Here is a 16885-nt window from a genome sequence, read left to right on the forward strand (position 1 = left end):
TCCACCGCACACTCCTAACAGCAGCACAGCCAAATCTCTGTAAGAAGTCATCGGCGACTTAGCAGAGTCCTAGCACAGGCGCGGTTCCTTTTGTTGCTCTGTGTTCAGTTACATCCCCCTCCCCTTCCCCCTCTCCCACCCCCACCTCCAGATCAATCTCAGCCAATTCTTCATAGAGTTAAGTATAGACATTGTGCTGTTTGCTCTGGGAATGGAACTGGGTTTGGAACAAAGGAATCACGGGCTATTTTCTTCCCCTTGCTATTGCTTCTCTTTCCGTGGGAAACCGAAGAACTTTTAAATCTTAAAATGACAACAAATTTGGCTTCTGTAAACACATGTAAACAACAGCCTCCCCTCTCTGGGCACTCTAGAACTTGCTAGATTCTAGCTAAGCAGGGCCTGGCTGAAATGGCAGCAGAATTCCAAGATTGGTTCCTCCTTCCATACCTATTTTGTGATCCTCACGGTACACATCCCTCTCCCACTCCCTTCCTCCTACACACAGATCTGTGTACCCACTCCTCACTAGAGGCAAGAGCTGGGAAGCTGACCTCCTTCCTTCCAGAGAATCCTACTCACCTTTTAGGTTTCAAATGACACGTCATTTCCCCAAGTCACTTTTCCTAGTCACATACAGCATTTTCTATGCAGCAATTAACCTCTGTGTATATGAGTATACATATACTTATCTGGCAGTTTGTCCATAGAACTCCCAACACCTCCATGGCATGTTAGGTCTTTCTTGTTTGATCACACTCAGTATGCCATGGAGGCCAAGTAACTATCTCTTGATGGAACTGATTTCTAAATTCAGGAGTTCTGATTCCAAGAGAAGAGATTCCATGGCCGTCAGAAGACATGTTACCCCAGGAGTCAGCAGGACACAAGGCCTGGGATACACTATTCCCATTAGCCATATGCTTCCGGACCACTGTGGGTCGAGCTCAGAGCCTCATCTACACCCTTGGGCACAGTCTTGAGAGTGTGCACATCCTCTAACTATCCACATCTGATGGCACACCCCTTGCTGGGATCCAGAAAATGCAACTCTGGGCTGACGTAAGAACCATCTGAGAACATCTTGGCAACTCATGGCAGGGGATGAACTGGGGACAGGGTGGACCATTGGATACAAGAGAGACACTTGCCACCCAAATGGCACTTAGTGAAGGGCCACATTTGCAGCAAAGCACTCTATCACTTAGTGACTAAGTTTTAAAATAAACACCAAGTTCCCTTTTAAAGAGAAATGGAAAAAGAAAGAGCTCCGTAAACTCACTGGCAAGGTTGTACATGGAAGTCCCCATTTATGGTTAGATGTGAAACTTGGTGACTGTTTCTTTCAAACCACAGATTCTAGAATGATACTCATTCAAACACTCGCCAGCCGTTCCATTATTTAGGGAGGAATAAATTAATTACAGGCTGTAGGGAATATTTTGAATGTTAGGATCAGTCACCAGATAGCTCCCAGTCCCTAAAGTTGAAAGCATCAAGGGGTCTGAAATATGCATGGGCCTTTTTTTCTTTTCTTTTCTTTTGGCAAGGAAGTGAAAATTTATGCAAAACATTACACGTCTATCTTTTATAATTAATTTTCCAATGCCTCACCTATACATATTTTAATAATTCCTGATTTCTAAGATGGTATCTATAATAAAATTTTCTATTTCCCAATAAATGAAAAGGAGGCAGGTTCACTCCGACAACAGAGTGTCACACAATATCTACGTGTCAGGCACCAATTTTTACTTCTTACATGTAAGTTAAAGGATAAGGAATTTATAATACTGCCTGTGAGGAGAACCACTTTTCATACACAAATGTGATTTTTTTCCAAAGGGTAATACAACAGCACATTTACATAAACCAATCCAAACAATCTAAGTATTTGACAATGGCAAACCTCACACAGACGGCCTATTGTTGGTTTACATCTTGGAGTTCTTTATACTGGCTTGTAGCAGCGCTCTAGCTGTCAAAGGTTTGACTTAGACTCTAAATAAATGGTTATAGAAGTGCTGTGCAGCGATATTGGACTTCTTTGCAAAAGAAAACCTGCTGTGTATGAATTCAAAAGCTATTAATTTTTCAGTCAAAAATATTCGTGCCTATTTCTTTTAATAAAGAAATACTGTGCTGAGCTACTAAGAGATAATGTTGACTAGTGGTAGAGAATTTTCAATAGAGCAGTTAAAAATAAATTTAGTAGGAGGTCCCCTTCAAAGTTATAATTTTCTAGAATGTAAAACATTTTTTTTCAATACTAATCAAGACAAACCTTCCTCTGCTGTTCATTCCCTCACCCCCAGCTGCTTCTCTCTTGTTTATTGGCTACTTGGCAGGTCCACGGGGAGCTAGATCATCAAGGGTCCTCTTGTGCCCATGTGGGCTTACAGACATGGTGTTCCTAGCTAGTCGAAGCCCCGTTACCCACTGAGGACTCTGAAGTTCCATCTCTGTACGTGGACTCCTCCTCTGCCTTGATCCAAAACAAGTCTATTACGAGAGTGCTACATCCAATCATGACTAACACTGATGGGTTGAATCCATGGAGGGAGACAGGGACAATCTCACTCTCTCCCTGTTGCTAGGTGTGAATGAAGACTCAGACTCTTCATCCTAGGGGAAGCACTTCACTAAAGCCCTCGAGGACTTCCGGGGAGGTCCGAGACAATCACTCCCCTTTGCCAAGAGTCATGACTCTTCTAGAAGTCAGGCAAATCATTTCAGTCAGGGCAGCACTCAGGGCAGTTTGCTCAGCTGGGCCCATGTTCTTCCCAGTGCTCTTCTGAGTAGAAGGGACAGGTGGGAACAGCTCCGACAGCTTTGCCCCACCCCCGACCCCTGCTTCCTTTTTTGGTAGCTTAGTCATCCAGTCCTGCAGCCATTTACTGTGAAATACTTGGTAGCTAAGACTCTTCCCCAGTAAAAATGGACGCATGGAGTGTTTAATGATTTTATGTCCTGTATCTCAGTAATGTGCTCCGCTTCAGACATTAATTCTGTCTGCCAACTGCATCTTGGCAGGCTACCATATTTACTGGGTTAATAGTCTGACTCCGTTTTATTTCTATCACCGTACGTCATACATATAGGGGTGTGTGTTTGCTTTATTTATAGAAAAAAAAATATCAGTCAAAACAGATAAACCAATACTTTGCCATTATGCTGCATCATTGCGTGTTGATTAAAATTGCTGCTACTAACTATAGATTGTCAACGCTCAATTAATTTTCACACAGGAACTCCCAGCAAAATCAAATAAAGCCAGCGTACCTTTAAATTTTACAAATCTTAAAATCAGGAACCAAGGCATGGCCTCCATTTTGAATAATCAGCTAAAGCTACTAGGAGATTTCCAGAAATGTGAGTGATACCGGTGCTGATGAGGTCGGTTTATGGTGAAGAACGGAGCCCACACCAGGAGTTTTGCAAAGGAGACTCCTCAAAACCATGTAGTAGGACCATCATGCCCGTGTTGTCCCAGGTCTCTGCCCAGGTCTAGCTTCCTTCTGGTCTTCCCCATCAAAGGCCAAAAGAACCAAGTAGGGGAAGGGCTTTGGCATCCACATCTGCCCTAGGAGGCGGAGGAGGAATGCCACCGGGTCGTTCCCCCTGGTGGGGACAGTACTTACGGGCTGAGGGGCAGCTTTGGGTTCTGTAGACTTCACATGCAGGTGGGTCATCATGGCTTGCAGGCGCTCTTTGTCTTTTGCAAGCTAATGGGAAGAAAAGGCTTTGTTAGGTCATTGAATACAGATGTGTGACTCCTCTGAACACCCCAAACTGACTACAGCATTACAGAACATGACAGAGTCGTTTTTATTGCTTCATCATCTGAGGTGTTGATGTAGGATTTCCCAACACAAGGTGCATTAGACTTTAACTGGCACGTTCTAGACCTGCTGGCACCAAGGAGTCCTGGAGAACACGGACGGCTCAAAGGCAAGCGTGAATCATGCCCATTAGCCACGCTGATTCATGACGGGGCCACGGGAAGACGAGGAGATAGCTCACACTCATAAATTCATCTGTTGTGGTTGTGGACAAACTCACGGATACCTGGATACACTTGTGGAAAGTTAGCTGAGTCTGTCTTGCTGGGAGGAGCAGGCATACCAGAACTGAGGGGTTCCCATTTTGAGGTGAGCAGTAAGTTTACTGTTTCAGGTGCTGAACATCAAATACCCCCGCTAGATGCTTCCTTAATCATCCCAGTATCCTCACTTCGTAAAAAGGTTACCTTCTGATGTTAAAGATGCTTCTAACTGGATGGGCAGAGCGGACATTCACTATTCACTGGGTGCTAGAAACTTTACGGTGGTTTTGGACTAGTCTGATACAGTGATAACTTTGTTATATCACAAGGAAGCTGGGGCAAGAACCTCCAATGATGACTCTGAGGGAGGTGGTGAGGAACAGAGCCTCCAGAAGGAGAGTGAAGCTGAGGGGATGGATGGAGCGTTAAGGGACAACGTAGACATAGGAAGGGGAGGAGTATTTCTGCACACGTGTGTGCGTCTTCCAAAACTTTACAGACAAGCGTGTCTAAAACAGAGCCTTAGAAGCAGACTGAGAAACCTACGCCTTTCATACCTCATAGTTGACTTTAAATCTTTAGAAAGCAGGGTTTTTTTTTTTTTAGTCTAAAATTATGCCCAAATTAGATCCACTTCACATTTTTAACCAAGTTATTTCTGGTGGTGGGGAGATGGGAAGTAGGGGCTCAGGAGAGTCGGGGGGAGCAGAGAAAGGGGACTGGCGCCACGCGGGGCAGAAGAAAACACACTTCTTTCCGTGTCATCCCTACCGGCTGGCTCAGTTAACGGCCATATCACATTTGAGTTTTTATTTCTTTTTATTCCCTTGTGGTTCAGGGAGGAATAAATGAGGAGGAAGAAATGGGGGGGGGGAGAGCTTACAGTGTTAGCATTTATCTTTCAACAAACAGGAAATGAAAACGATACCATATTAGGATCTACATTATGCTGCTCGCCCCTGTTCCTTGGTGCATTATTGAACTGCCAAACTAAGGCTGTAAACACATAATGCCAAAGGAATCTGAGCTTTCAGAGTGGCGCAGACAAAACAGTTAAAGTGTGGGGAACAGCATTTCTCTACGGTTGTTCATTATTTTCTTTTACATTAAGTGCCCTAAAGTGTTTTTGTTTGTTTGTTTTGTGGGGTTTTTTTTTTTTTTTGGAGATACACTGAAACTGAAACGCTCTTCTGCAGTGTCCTTTCTTTGCGTTATTATTTACTTTTCTAAGTTTGTTTTGAAAGCTACGACGGAGCAGAAAGGAATTAAGTCATGCATCACGCATGTCACTCTTTCGGAAACCGTGAAGGAAGTAGACTGCCCGTGCTGAACAACACAAATTAAAGGGTGAGAGGTGGTATTTACGGAAGAGTCTGCCGAATATTAATTGTGACTTAATTTGGGGGTAAACATCTGCGATGTAGCAATTACGAGGAGTAAGTAGTCAGTATGGCGAGAGGAGAAAGCTGAAGCCCAAGCACCAGGCGTGATCCCTCCCATCTCCACCAAGTCTGACCCCAACAACGATGTGGTCGCAAGCCACATCCACACCCTGACGTTTACTTACTGCACTAGGAACACATCCCCCGAATCCCCTCCAAGCCATCCACATTTCCAGTGCCATGTCCTTCCAAAGTGTGAGAACACTGAACGCTACGGTTGGGAGCAAACCCTTGGTGCTCCCTCTTCACTCGGGCTTCCCACCAAAGGGAGCTGAGAAACTGCCCAGAGGTCAACTAGCAATCTTGCTGGCAAATTAAAAATTAGAACACGAGGGGCTGGGGATTTAGCTCAGTGGTAGAGCGCTTACCTAGGAAGCGCAAGGCCCTGGGTTCGGTCCCCAGCTCCAAAAAAAAAAAAAAAAACAAAAAACAAAAAACAAAAAAAAAAAAAAATTAGAACACGATATCAGAAGAGAATCATCCTCTAAAGACGCTTCCCCCAGTCCGTGGCATTCAAGCAGGAGAGTGGGTTTCATTAGGGGGTGCTCCTGAGCAGGGAGGGGGCCACTGGAATTACCTAGTCTGTATACCAACTCTCTTGAAAGGCAGCAGAATGGGAGTGATACTGGATCCGCTCCCCTACTGGGCTGTGTTCGAATTCTGGCCTTGGAGCACACTCTGTAATCCTTCCCCCAGCATCCCGTTTTCTCTTCTAAATATGGAGTACTCATCTCTGAACTCATAGGGTTGTTCTGAGCATGAGTTCCGCACAGAGCAAGTTTGGTGCAGCTAATGAATGCTTCATGGAGGTTAAAAATACCTGCTGCAAAATTTTTTTTAAAGGAGAAATTAAATCAGTCTAGTCTACACTGGCTGGGTGTATCTTTGGAATCAGGATCCACATAATGGGGTGTAATAGAGTCAGCTGTGAGTCTGGGTGGGGAGAGGAGCCCCATGTCTTAAAGACTAGACTAGGACAGGATGCACGGGAAGATGGGGTTTAAGTCTGGCAGACAGACTTATCTTGGGGGCCTCACTCTGTCCTGGGCAAACGATTATTCTCTATTGGACGATTATGCCCTCTTCTATTATTCAAGCCTCAGATTGGGTTTTAGATAGACGAAGTTGTGGAAGTTCAGGACTCACACAGTGCTCGAACACCTCTCATTAATGCCAAAGGCTAGGTGATCCACTCACTATCTGCAAAGACAAAACCCGGGGAGATTCCCCATACGCCACATGCCAGAGAGAAGGGGGCGGAGTTTGTGGTTCCTTCACCTGCCTTCTATCTGCTGTCAGGAGGACTTTTTAAGGGCAGGTCGTGTTAGTGAAGGATAGGGCCCTGCTGGAATGAGCGAGTGTCTCCATGCAAAAGCACTGCAGTCATTAGGGGCAGGTGAGGAGAAGGGCAAGCCATGTGTCTGCCTGCCTGGGCAGACAGAAAGATCCCTGTGGCTCTGGGCCTACTTGATTTATGTTCTTTAGCTGGGGAAACTGAGGCACGCAGGATGAATACCCATAAGGCCATGAAGCCAAGAAAGGACAAAAGTAAAACTATAATCCTGCTTTATAATGCTAGGATGGACATTACCCAGATGGTCTGATTCCAAACCCCCTTGGGACCGTCCTAGAATGGGGAAAAAAAATCTGCCCTATATCACTCCTCACCACGGTCTGATACAGGACCTGGGATTGACAGTGATAGCTGGCACCTCACCTGGGGAGCAGGTGGGATCCGACACTTTGCTTAAACCTGCTACTCTGCCTCTCAATGTAGCAAACAGGAAGCCTGGGTTTGTGTAAGGGCCACAACAGCCCAAGTGATTGCAAGGGGGTCTGGGTGGCCCGTTTCTTGCCTGGACGTCACCAGGGACTATTTCACTTTCACAGCAAGCTTTTATGTAGGGGGGAGCCAACAGTTGAACCGACTGTGGCTGAAGGTACACAGTTGCGCTTCTCCCGGGGCTGCACGTGACCAAAGCGAAATGGAACACGGGCTCAGAAGTAAAATCCACCCTCAACAGGACTGCCTGGGAGGAAGGAATACATCCATCCTCCATCAAACCCGTCAGTGACCAAACATCCAGTGAGTCTGCATCCAGTCCACGGCCATTCCCGTGCCTCTGAACTCAGCACCAGGACAAACTTGTGCAGACTTCTTGACCATCAGCTACCATGTTCAGAAAGTGGGTGACCCACGCCTCATTTCACCCCAACTCAAGAATTTCCCTACTTTCATTGTGTTCTGTTGCCATGTTAACATTCTTCACATGTTGTTACTAAAGACTCTCTTGACATTTAAAGCAGACACATACTAATACTCAAGTCATAGTCTTGGAATCCTAATGCTTGCAGACTGAGGCAGGATTTTAAATTATGAAAAATAAGTGTCTCGGTTTTTCAAAGAAGGATGTGCAAGTGAGAAACCCAGACGCTCCCTCTCCCCTTCCCTGGCTCCAGCCTCGAAGCCATGGCCACAGGAGGTCACCGGTAATGTTAGGCCTTTGCTGTCCCCGACACTCTGTGAGGTTCTATGAGGCCGCTGCTATGTCCCGAGCATGGCCACAAATGGGGTTAGAAAGGGCCAAAGGGGGACACATTACAGATAATATATTTGCTAAAGTCTAGGAAGCTGGTGTGGTTACAAATAGCTCTGCTAATGGTGGGTAATCACATGCAAAGCCCATACTGTAATTAATTTGTGTTGGGATTAATGTCTCCCCCTGCTACTGAAACCTGTACAGACTTCTCTCTGCTGACATTTCCATACAGCTTACAGTTCCCAGTGTGGACAAGTTACCAAACTTCCCACCGGTTCCAGAATCCCTGGGCAGGGTCCCATGGGAGGGAGGTCTCGAAGACGGGCAAGGAGCATAAACAGAACATCACAGACCAGATGTTAAATCTAGCAACTGGTCCTAGGAGGGTAAGCGCAGATCCCTTTGGGAAAGGAAAGAGACTTGGGGCAATACCGCAGGCAGCACCATCAACAAAATGGTAACCGGGCTGTGGTGAGGAGCTGGGATTTTCCTACCTTGCCTGAAACAGATTATCGAAATGTTCTAAGCCAGTGGTTCTAAGCTGTGGGTAGCGACTCTTTTGCAAAGCAGATATTTACACTGTGATTCAAAACAGTAGCAAAATTACAGCTATGAGGTGCAACAGAAAATGATTTTATAGTTGGGGGTGGTCACTGCAACATGACAAGGTGTCTTCATTGGCAACATGACAAGATTTATTCAATGGCAACATGACAAGGCGTATTCAATGGCCGCAGCACGAGAAAGGTTGAGAAGCACTACACTAAGCAATGTCAGTATCCTTTGCTCATGGGCGGGAAATGAACACGGTAGCTTTGACTCTCAGATGCCAGTGATGGCTAAGAGCCCCACAGGCAGAATGCTACCCTTGGCAAACCATAGAGAAACATCACAATAAGCATGCCCAGTAGATCCAACCCACAGACTGATTTCCACTCCTTACATAAACAATTTCCATTCCTCACATGAAAATAAGCGAGAATAAGGGGAAGTGGGCAAGAGTTCTTAACAAGGGGAAGGGGGGCTCGATAAGCTGTGGGTACAAAGCCTCGGGGACAGCAACTTGTAGGTGAGAGGGCCAACAGCCACCCGAGAGCTGTTCCAGCCCCTCCGAGCTACTTACAAGCAGGACACAGCAGAGTGGATGATGCCTCCCACAGTAGCAGGCTGGGGAGCTTATGCTGTCTCGGTTGGGATTGCCCCATCTTTTAAACTGGAAATCCTAGGTTCTCCTCAAAACCTAGTAGGGCAGGCTGGGATGGCTGGTCACTCTGGTGTTGATCTGCTAGACCAATTTTTTAAAAATAACTGTATTCTTAGAATCTCCTGTCTCCTCTATACAATGTGGCCACATTCTCAGGTGGTTGCCTTGACCTGGGACTTTTTTGCCAACAGCCTCTGCCACTGTCTGGTGCAGGGTACCTAAAAGTGCCTGCTGTGGTACTGGAGGCAGGCTAGACTTCCTTTCTTACTGTTAGACTGCAGGGGCCCCTTGCTCGTTTCCATCCAGCAGCATGGAATCTACTTACTAACACACTCTTCTAGCCCATCCTTTAAAAGGAGTCCTCCTTTTCCTCTTGCCCGTTTGCTGTGTGTGTGTGTGTGTGTGTGTGTGTGTGTGTGTGTGTGTGTGTGTGTGTGTGTGTGTGTTAGGATGGAACTAACAGTCCACTGACTGAGCTGCATCCCCAGCCCTCGACTGTTTCACTATCAGTGGATTTGAGGGGCTGGGGGAAGCCTGTCCAGGAACACATCCCTGTGACACACAATGACATCATCTCCAGACCTTTTTTTTTTTTTAATTTCAAAAGACATAACCTACTGAAGAGGATGAGAAGTGGTTAACGCAGCTGTGTCTCATGACAAAAACAGTCTACATGCTCAAGAAGACGTACCCATGCCCCTCATGTCTTTGTAGGCCAACACTGTTGGGCTTCCTCATGCCTTTGATTTTCAGTATTTCCTTCTCCTGAGGTGGGATTATGTCCTGTGCACTGTACATCTTTGTGTGTGTGTGTGTTATCTCATCCGCGGCTTACAGGCTGAACAGACTGCTACGCGTGTCACCAGCTAGGTCCACTGGTTAAAATAATGTGAATGTGCACACTCAGTTGACACCTGGTAGCCGGTGGGCGCCAGGGCCTCCCAGAGGCATCCTGTGTTTCCTGACTCCCCCGCCTGTGCTGCACGGTACGGTAGGCTAGCCTTACTTCCAACACTTCCCCAGCTCCTGCACCTGGGCCCCTCAGACCTGGCAGGAGCAGATGGAGGGAAAGCTGTTCATTTGACGGCCCAGTTAAGACCAAAATTTTGACCTTGGCAAGTCCATCTCACGTTTTTATATATCATTTCAGAAAAATTCATCCAGAGAGTTTTTATATATCATTTCAGAAAAATTCATCCAGAGAAAACAATTAACAAATGGAATAATAAAAAATGTTTCCATCTGAACTTAACAAAGAGGCCTTGACCCACATGACTTCTGTGGTCCATGTTCTCTTGCCATGACACGTCTACATTTCCTCAGAGGGCCTCCCGGGGTTCACAACGTCTGGCTCCTAAGTAATAGCTAGGGTTGACCCCTATCTACTCCCTTGGGGAGACGTTCTAACTGGCTTCCAAATAGTGAAACAAGGAAAGAAATGCTGAAAAGTCACATAACTTCAGCTCCAAGGTATTCTGACTCTCTTTTCCTCTCAAGAAGACCAGTTCAAGGACAAACTGGGAATGGAACTGACCAGCCCTTTTCTTCACTGCTAAGAAAACATTCAGTATACATTCAAAGATGCATACCTCCCTTGCTTGGTAACTGATATGTTGGCAGATACATGGGCTTTGTGAATCCAGTCATATTTTACCTACATGGATATAGGGAAGCTCTCATGTCCAGTGCTGGTAGGAGAGCTTCCAAAGCTTGGAGTGGAGACCTGCAGTAACAGCCCTGAGGAGGGAAACATCTGCAGCCATTACCTCTCCAGGCTAACAGTGGCTCATTTCTTCAGGAGCTGTGAGTGCTGGAGCAGAGACCCAAGGATCTTCTGTTCTGGGTGACAATATGTACCAAGGGTACTGCGGGTACATAGGACAGCACTCAAGTGGCCTCTGCCAGCTTCAGATGCTTGGATTTGACTCATCCGCCTAGTTATACAGTCTTTATTATCCTCTGGCTTAGACAGGAACTGTCATGTATGCACATGCTAAGATCCCGTGTGAGCCCATGTAAAATAGGGGCAAAGGAATGGCCTCTACCCCTTCCTAACACAAAGCAGTAAGCTAGGCAGCAGGCTACGGAAATACAGCATCATTTTTTTGGAATTGTTTGAACCGTTTTAGTGTCCTCTGCCACGGTGCTACAAATATTTCTCAAGTTTACACCTTAATAACTGGCAATTTTATAATTAACTCTGAGAAACTAAGATGTTCAGGAATTCCCTGGACTGGGAAAGAAATGCCTTAAGCAAAAATAAGCAATTCCTTGGGCCAGTGCTGTGCAGGATATCTCTCCTAGATTAGGTGCTGCCCCAGCCTGTGGTTGAGAATGGGAGATCAGCGTACAGGGAACAGCAACAGAGAGGCTGTCTGCGTCCAAGTCTGTCTCCCCCAAGTATTCTTACAGGTCCCTGCCTGCCCCCACTGCTCTGGTTTTATGGGCATCATGATCTGTAGTTAGGTATGTTAAAGTGGACATTCTCAGGCTGAGCATGGTAAGGCATGCTTGTAATCCCAATACTCAAGGGCAGTGAGTTCAAGGTCACCTCAGGCTTTATAGTGACAACTTGTCCCTTGAATCAAAAATGGGAAAGAATAATAGTAATTTACAACATAGATATATGCAATGCCGACATAAAAATGAAACAAAAAATATTCAGTAGAAATAGTGTAGCAGAAATATATGTAGCAGTTAAGGAATCCAGCTTTAAGCACATTTGCTCGGTGTCCCCAAAGCTCCCAAAGTTACTCTCCTTCACCTAGTCTGCAGGAGAGCTGTAAATTCCCAGGGCAAACTGAAGCAGGGAGTGCAGCCCAGTGGTAGAACAGTTGACTAGCTGACTGGATTCAATCCCCAGCACCACAGAAACAAGTCAGACTGGGAACTATTCACAGATTTTGATTGTCTGATCCGGTAATAACTAATCCAGTTTTGGCTGGTCCCTTTCCAGCCCTGGAACGCTCCTTTGAGTAAATTCCTGCTGCTGTAAAGAGCCCAGGTCAACGAGCTAGCCAATGGCAGTCCTGCTTGGTTTCTGTGAGGTATTTTGTCGTTGTTTGCTTGCTTTTTATTTGAGACAGGGTATTGCCACCTAGCCCTGGCTAGCCTGGAACTCTCTATGTAAAGCAGGCAGGCTTTGAACTCCTGCAGATCCAGCTGCTTTTGCCTCCTGAGTGTGACATTAAAGTTATGCACCACTAGCCCAGCTCATTCATGGTTTTGGAAGATTTATTTGTTTTATCTATAATTTATGTATATGTGTATGTGGCGTGTGAGTTTCTGTATACCGTGTACGTGCAGGTGCCTGCAAGGCTAGAGGGATGTGTCAGATCCCCTGCAACTGGAGTTCCAGACAGTTGTGAGCTGTCACGTGGATACTGGGAATCTTCGTCCTTTGCAGGAGCCATTAAGAGCTCTTAACTGCTCAGCCATTGTCTAGCCTCCCACTTGTCATCTATTTTATTGTTCAATTTCCCTTGTAGAATATAAGAAAAAGGAGGGCAGCTCTGCCCACTTCTAACCATTACCGTCCTTCACAGAGCCTCCAAAGAGGGCTGCGCTCCGTAAGGACATGAATAAACCACCCAGCATCCCTCAGTCAAAGGTGGGCAAGCGCTTGTCCTGTGATGCTGCTGGAACAGTGCTCTGACTGATGTGGGACCGGAGGTTTGACACGTTATGGCTGAGGAGGCACATGGAGGGGTAGGCAGAACTGTAGACAGTCAGGGATGCCTAGGAGATGAGTGACTAGTAGAAATAAAGATAATTCTCATCCCTCTGACCAGTGGTTGTTTGGCCAACTTCTATAACGGCCATGTAGTAAATGTTGTCGGCTTCCGGTGCAGCTCCCGTGGAGTACAAACGATTACACGGTATCAGTGAATAGGCTTTGGCCGGTCTGTGTCTCAGCGTAATGCAACGCATAAACAATAAAACGTGATTTCCACCTCTCCTGGAAGATCTCTCACCCTCGACCACTTAGTCCCTCTCTCAGACTATGAGGTCACACTTGATGTCAACAGCGTGCTGATTCCAAGTATCACATGTACCTCTTATATCAGCATTCTCAAACTAAGAAGAAAAGGGACCCGCAGGACCGTCATGTCCACCATGTCTCTTCTCCCTGAGAGCAACTCTCAGTCAAAACACTGTGAGGTCCCAGGTAGCTAGCTATACAACCTGGCTGACTTCCGGCCAGATCAGCTGTGTGTCTTCTACCCAATGGAAAGCCTGCCTTGGAGTTGATCAAAGCTGAAGGCTGCAATCTCAGAGCTCATGAAACCTGCAAATAGTCCTGTATTCCTCTTAATCTGTTTCTAGTCCTATGCTGTGCCCACCAAAAATCATCAGAGGAGCTGCCAGGAGATAACAGCCTGGTTGACTGATGGGCTCATGCTGCCCATTTTCCCACCCTCCTCTGTGCTGAGTGTGTACTAACTGATAAGGTGTATTCCCACTTCCCTAATAACTAACAGTGGCCCACGATCACCCACACAGACAGGGGGACCTACCTGGGCAAACTGTGACGGTTCCAACAACTTATTTATGCCTGTCATAGGAATGTAACCTCATAGCATATAAATCAATCTAGAGATATCCAGCATTTTTAAAATGCTACCACCAATGAACATATGGACATTCGGGCCGTAAAGTATCTATTCAGTGGAATCCACGTTTGCAAAGTCTGGCTTTTAAATGGATGTGGGGAGTGGGGTAATCCTACCTGCTTTTCTTCCCTGCAGATATGCTCGAGTTAAATACGCTTCTGAAAACTGGCTTTGTGGTGTGTTCTAAGCCTGTACAAACATCTCACTATTTTCGTCAAGTTTATATTTGCTGTCTGAATGGAAAATATTAACAAGCCCAAGAAAATAGCTCATGAGAAAAAAGTATCCTACCAAAATTGTAGTTTCTCATATAAGACAGCTTTTTTTAAAAAAAAAAATCCTTTCTGTCCTGAAAAGTCACAACAAAAAGTTTAAGTGTGTTTGGGCTGATTTTTCTCTGCAACTATTTGAAGCTGTAAATGACTTAACTCAGTAAAACTCCAAATGTAATTATCTTCTGTACTTAGCCTAGGGCTCTCCATATATCTCGGCACTGCTGCCTTGCATACAAAATAGGCTTTTCCATGGCTAGTACCAATATAATGTACAACATTGTTTTAATTTCCCCTCGCCGGCTAACCTCTTGCCTACACTGGACCAGCTCGGGGAAGAAGTGTCCTGAGTCATCAACCACTCAAAAGCGTCCTGGAACTCGGTTGCATAAATGGGGTTTGCAGGGTCAGGCTTTTGCAACTCTACATTTTCATAATCTCCATTTCTGACCCAATTTTTACTTTCAGAAACTAATTTTCAATTAATTACACCAAAAGGGGGGGGGCATTACTGTTAAAATATGGAGGTGCATCCGCAAGTTCTACCTACAAGTCGAACATACATGAGAAATGTCCCCAGCTCCAGGAAAACTGCACAAGTTTAATCTCCAGTCATAAAATACAATTCAACGTAGCCCAGAACATTTCCAAAAACCGTGTTGCAGATACGGCAAACATACAGACATCATATGCATCATACATTAATAGGTGTTTATGAACTTAAAATATATAGGGAACCCAAGGTAATATATTACTCTCAGGGACAGATAGGAGAGAGAGAAAAGGAACCAAAGCCAAACAGGGACTGACTGCTCAGATCGCTCCCACGCGGCTCAGGAACACACACGTCTGTGTGTTCCCTCACACATCCTGACCTCACACACTCATCTTCTGTCCGCTCCCAGTCATGTTCCCTCAGTCTCGCACCCCCCAGCCCCACTTCTACATCATTAGCAACTTCTGGCAACAACAGATGACCGGACAAGGGATGGCAGAGATAGCAAGAGAGAGAGAGAGGGAGAGGGAGAGAGAGAGAGAGATGAGGAGACTGAGAAATGGAGGGAGAGAGGAAAGAAGGAAGACGGAAGAAGAGACAGGAAGGAGGAAGAAAGGCTCAGGGTGACAAGTCACACTTGGCAGCACACGCAATGCTGCTTAGAGCCTAGAGAGGTGTGAGCGCCAGGCCCAAGGAGTGCGCTGAGGCCAAGCTTCCCCAGATAATAATTTAAAAAAAACAGGATACAATAATGAGATCAAACAGACAACAGGCTGTGGGGTTTCCGTCAGAGAAGGAGCACACAGGAAGTCATTACAGAACGCTGCAGAGGTGGGAGCTGAGGAATACTGAAGTAATATTAGAAATAAACGTGGCTTTACCTGTAGCTCTAACTGCTGTACAACCTGCATTTGTACTCTACATTGAGCTGTGCTTCTATCGTCCAGCGCATGCTCACTGTTGAGATGTCTGCAACAATACATAGAAAACCAGTAAGTGAAATGGAGAAACAGAAATGAAAAATACAAGTTACCAGGATGTTGTTTATGTACAATGGGTCTTGTTGTGCGGGGACACCGGTGTAGGAGGGGGTGGCTAGATCTTGCACACGTCTCCCACCTGTTCGCACCACCATCACCCCCACAGAACTGGACACACGGTTATCACCACAGGGAAATGCTGTGCTGGGAATCTGGAGGGAGCCATTGACTCATAAATTTGAAGGCAGAGATTAAGTCAGGGTAGAGTTTCAAGACCATGTCAGTGGGTGGATCCAAGGCAGGGCCTTCTGGGTGCTTCAAACTTTTCTAAGGGACTAAAAAGAATCATTTGGCCACAAGAATACTGGTTGTCCAGAACAGATGTCATGCCCTAACACTGACAGTGTGTCGTGTGTGTGTGTGTCGTGTGTGTGTGTGTGTGTGTGTGTGTGTGTGTGTGTGTGTGTGAAGAAGAATGGCGAAAGAATGAAAAGCCCGTGCAGGCGTGTGAAACCGGAACCCACACGCACAGACTCTGTACCTGGCAGAGACACACACAGTGACTCCGGGCAACTCTGCCCACTGCCCTGATTGTCAAGGGTTTCACTCCCTGGGCCCTGGAAGATTCTGGCCCCATGCTGAGTATGCCTGTCCCGTGGTCCTTTCAGTATTTATTAGACTTTCCAAAAGGGAAAAGGCTAACACAGTGAAATTTCAATCAGTTCTAACATATGCAGGAACTCTGGTAATCAGAGGGCTGAATCACTGCCTAAAATCTTAAAAATAAAAATTCATGGACCCGAGTTATTCAATCCTTTCTCATTAGAGAGAGAGAGAGAGAGAGAGAGAGAGAGAGAGAGAGAGAGAGAGAGAGAATAAAAATGAATGTGCTTCAAATTCTACTAACAGGACTCTCATGAAATTTAGGCCAAAATACAATTTGGATTTAAGATTATTTTTCTTTTAAAAATATAACTTTGATAACAATAATAAGAGAGCGTTTTTTATTCTCCCCAAAATATCCATGTCCAATGTCTCTGCATTTTGGCTTAATGAGGTGAAAAGCTAAGTTCCATTTGGTTGTCAGGGAATGCCCTTTATTCAGGAACATTTGCAAGACAGTTATAATCTGTATTCTAAAAAGCAATTACGACTTTGACCCTAAATATAAAATGTATATACAGCCTCGTGATTTTCATAAGTATCTCATACCTACCCCTCCCCTCAAATAAATAAATACATAAAAGGTAAAAAGAAGATACTGTGCTGAACGGTCAGAATGAACTTGGAGAC

At 45.6% G+C, this 16885-nt stretch overlaps 1 protein-coding gene and 1 long non-coding RNA gene across 52 annotated transcripts in view; one reads left to right on the forward strand and one right to left on the reverse strand.

The window, feature by feature from the left end:
• Foxp1 (forkhead box P1) overlaps window positions 1–16885 on the reverse strand; it is a 595264-nt gene that overhangs the window by 25759 nt on the left and 552620 nt on the right. For all 51 annotated transcript variants that reach the window (XM_087656767.1, XM_087656772.1, XM_087656758.1 and 48 more), the window contains 2 exon segments: window positions 15494–15581; window positions 3642–3725 (listed from right to left, as the gene is read on the reverse strand). In XM_087656767.1, the coding sequence (XP_087512893.1) occupies window positions 3642–3725; window positions 15494–15581 (172 nt within the window).
• The window catches only part of LOC147994993 (uncharacterized), a 38855-nt gene that overhangs the window by 16463 nt on the left and 5507 nt on the right, over window positions 1–16885 (forward strand). The window lies entirely within an intron of this gene.

The sequence above is a fragment of the Rattus norvegicus genome, chromosome 4 (genome assembly GCF_021556685.1).
Source record: "Rattus norvegicus strain SHRSP/BbbUtx chromosome 4, alternate assembly SHRSP_T2T, whole genome shotgun sequence".
In the NCBI taxonomy this organism is placed as follows: Eukaryota; Metazoa; Chordata; class Mammalia; order Rodentia; family Muridae; genus Rattus; species Rattus norvegicus.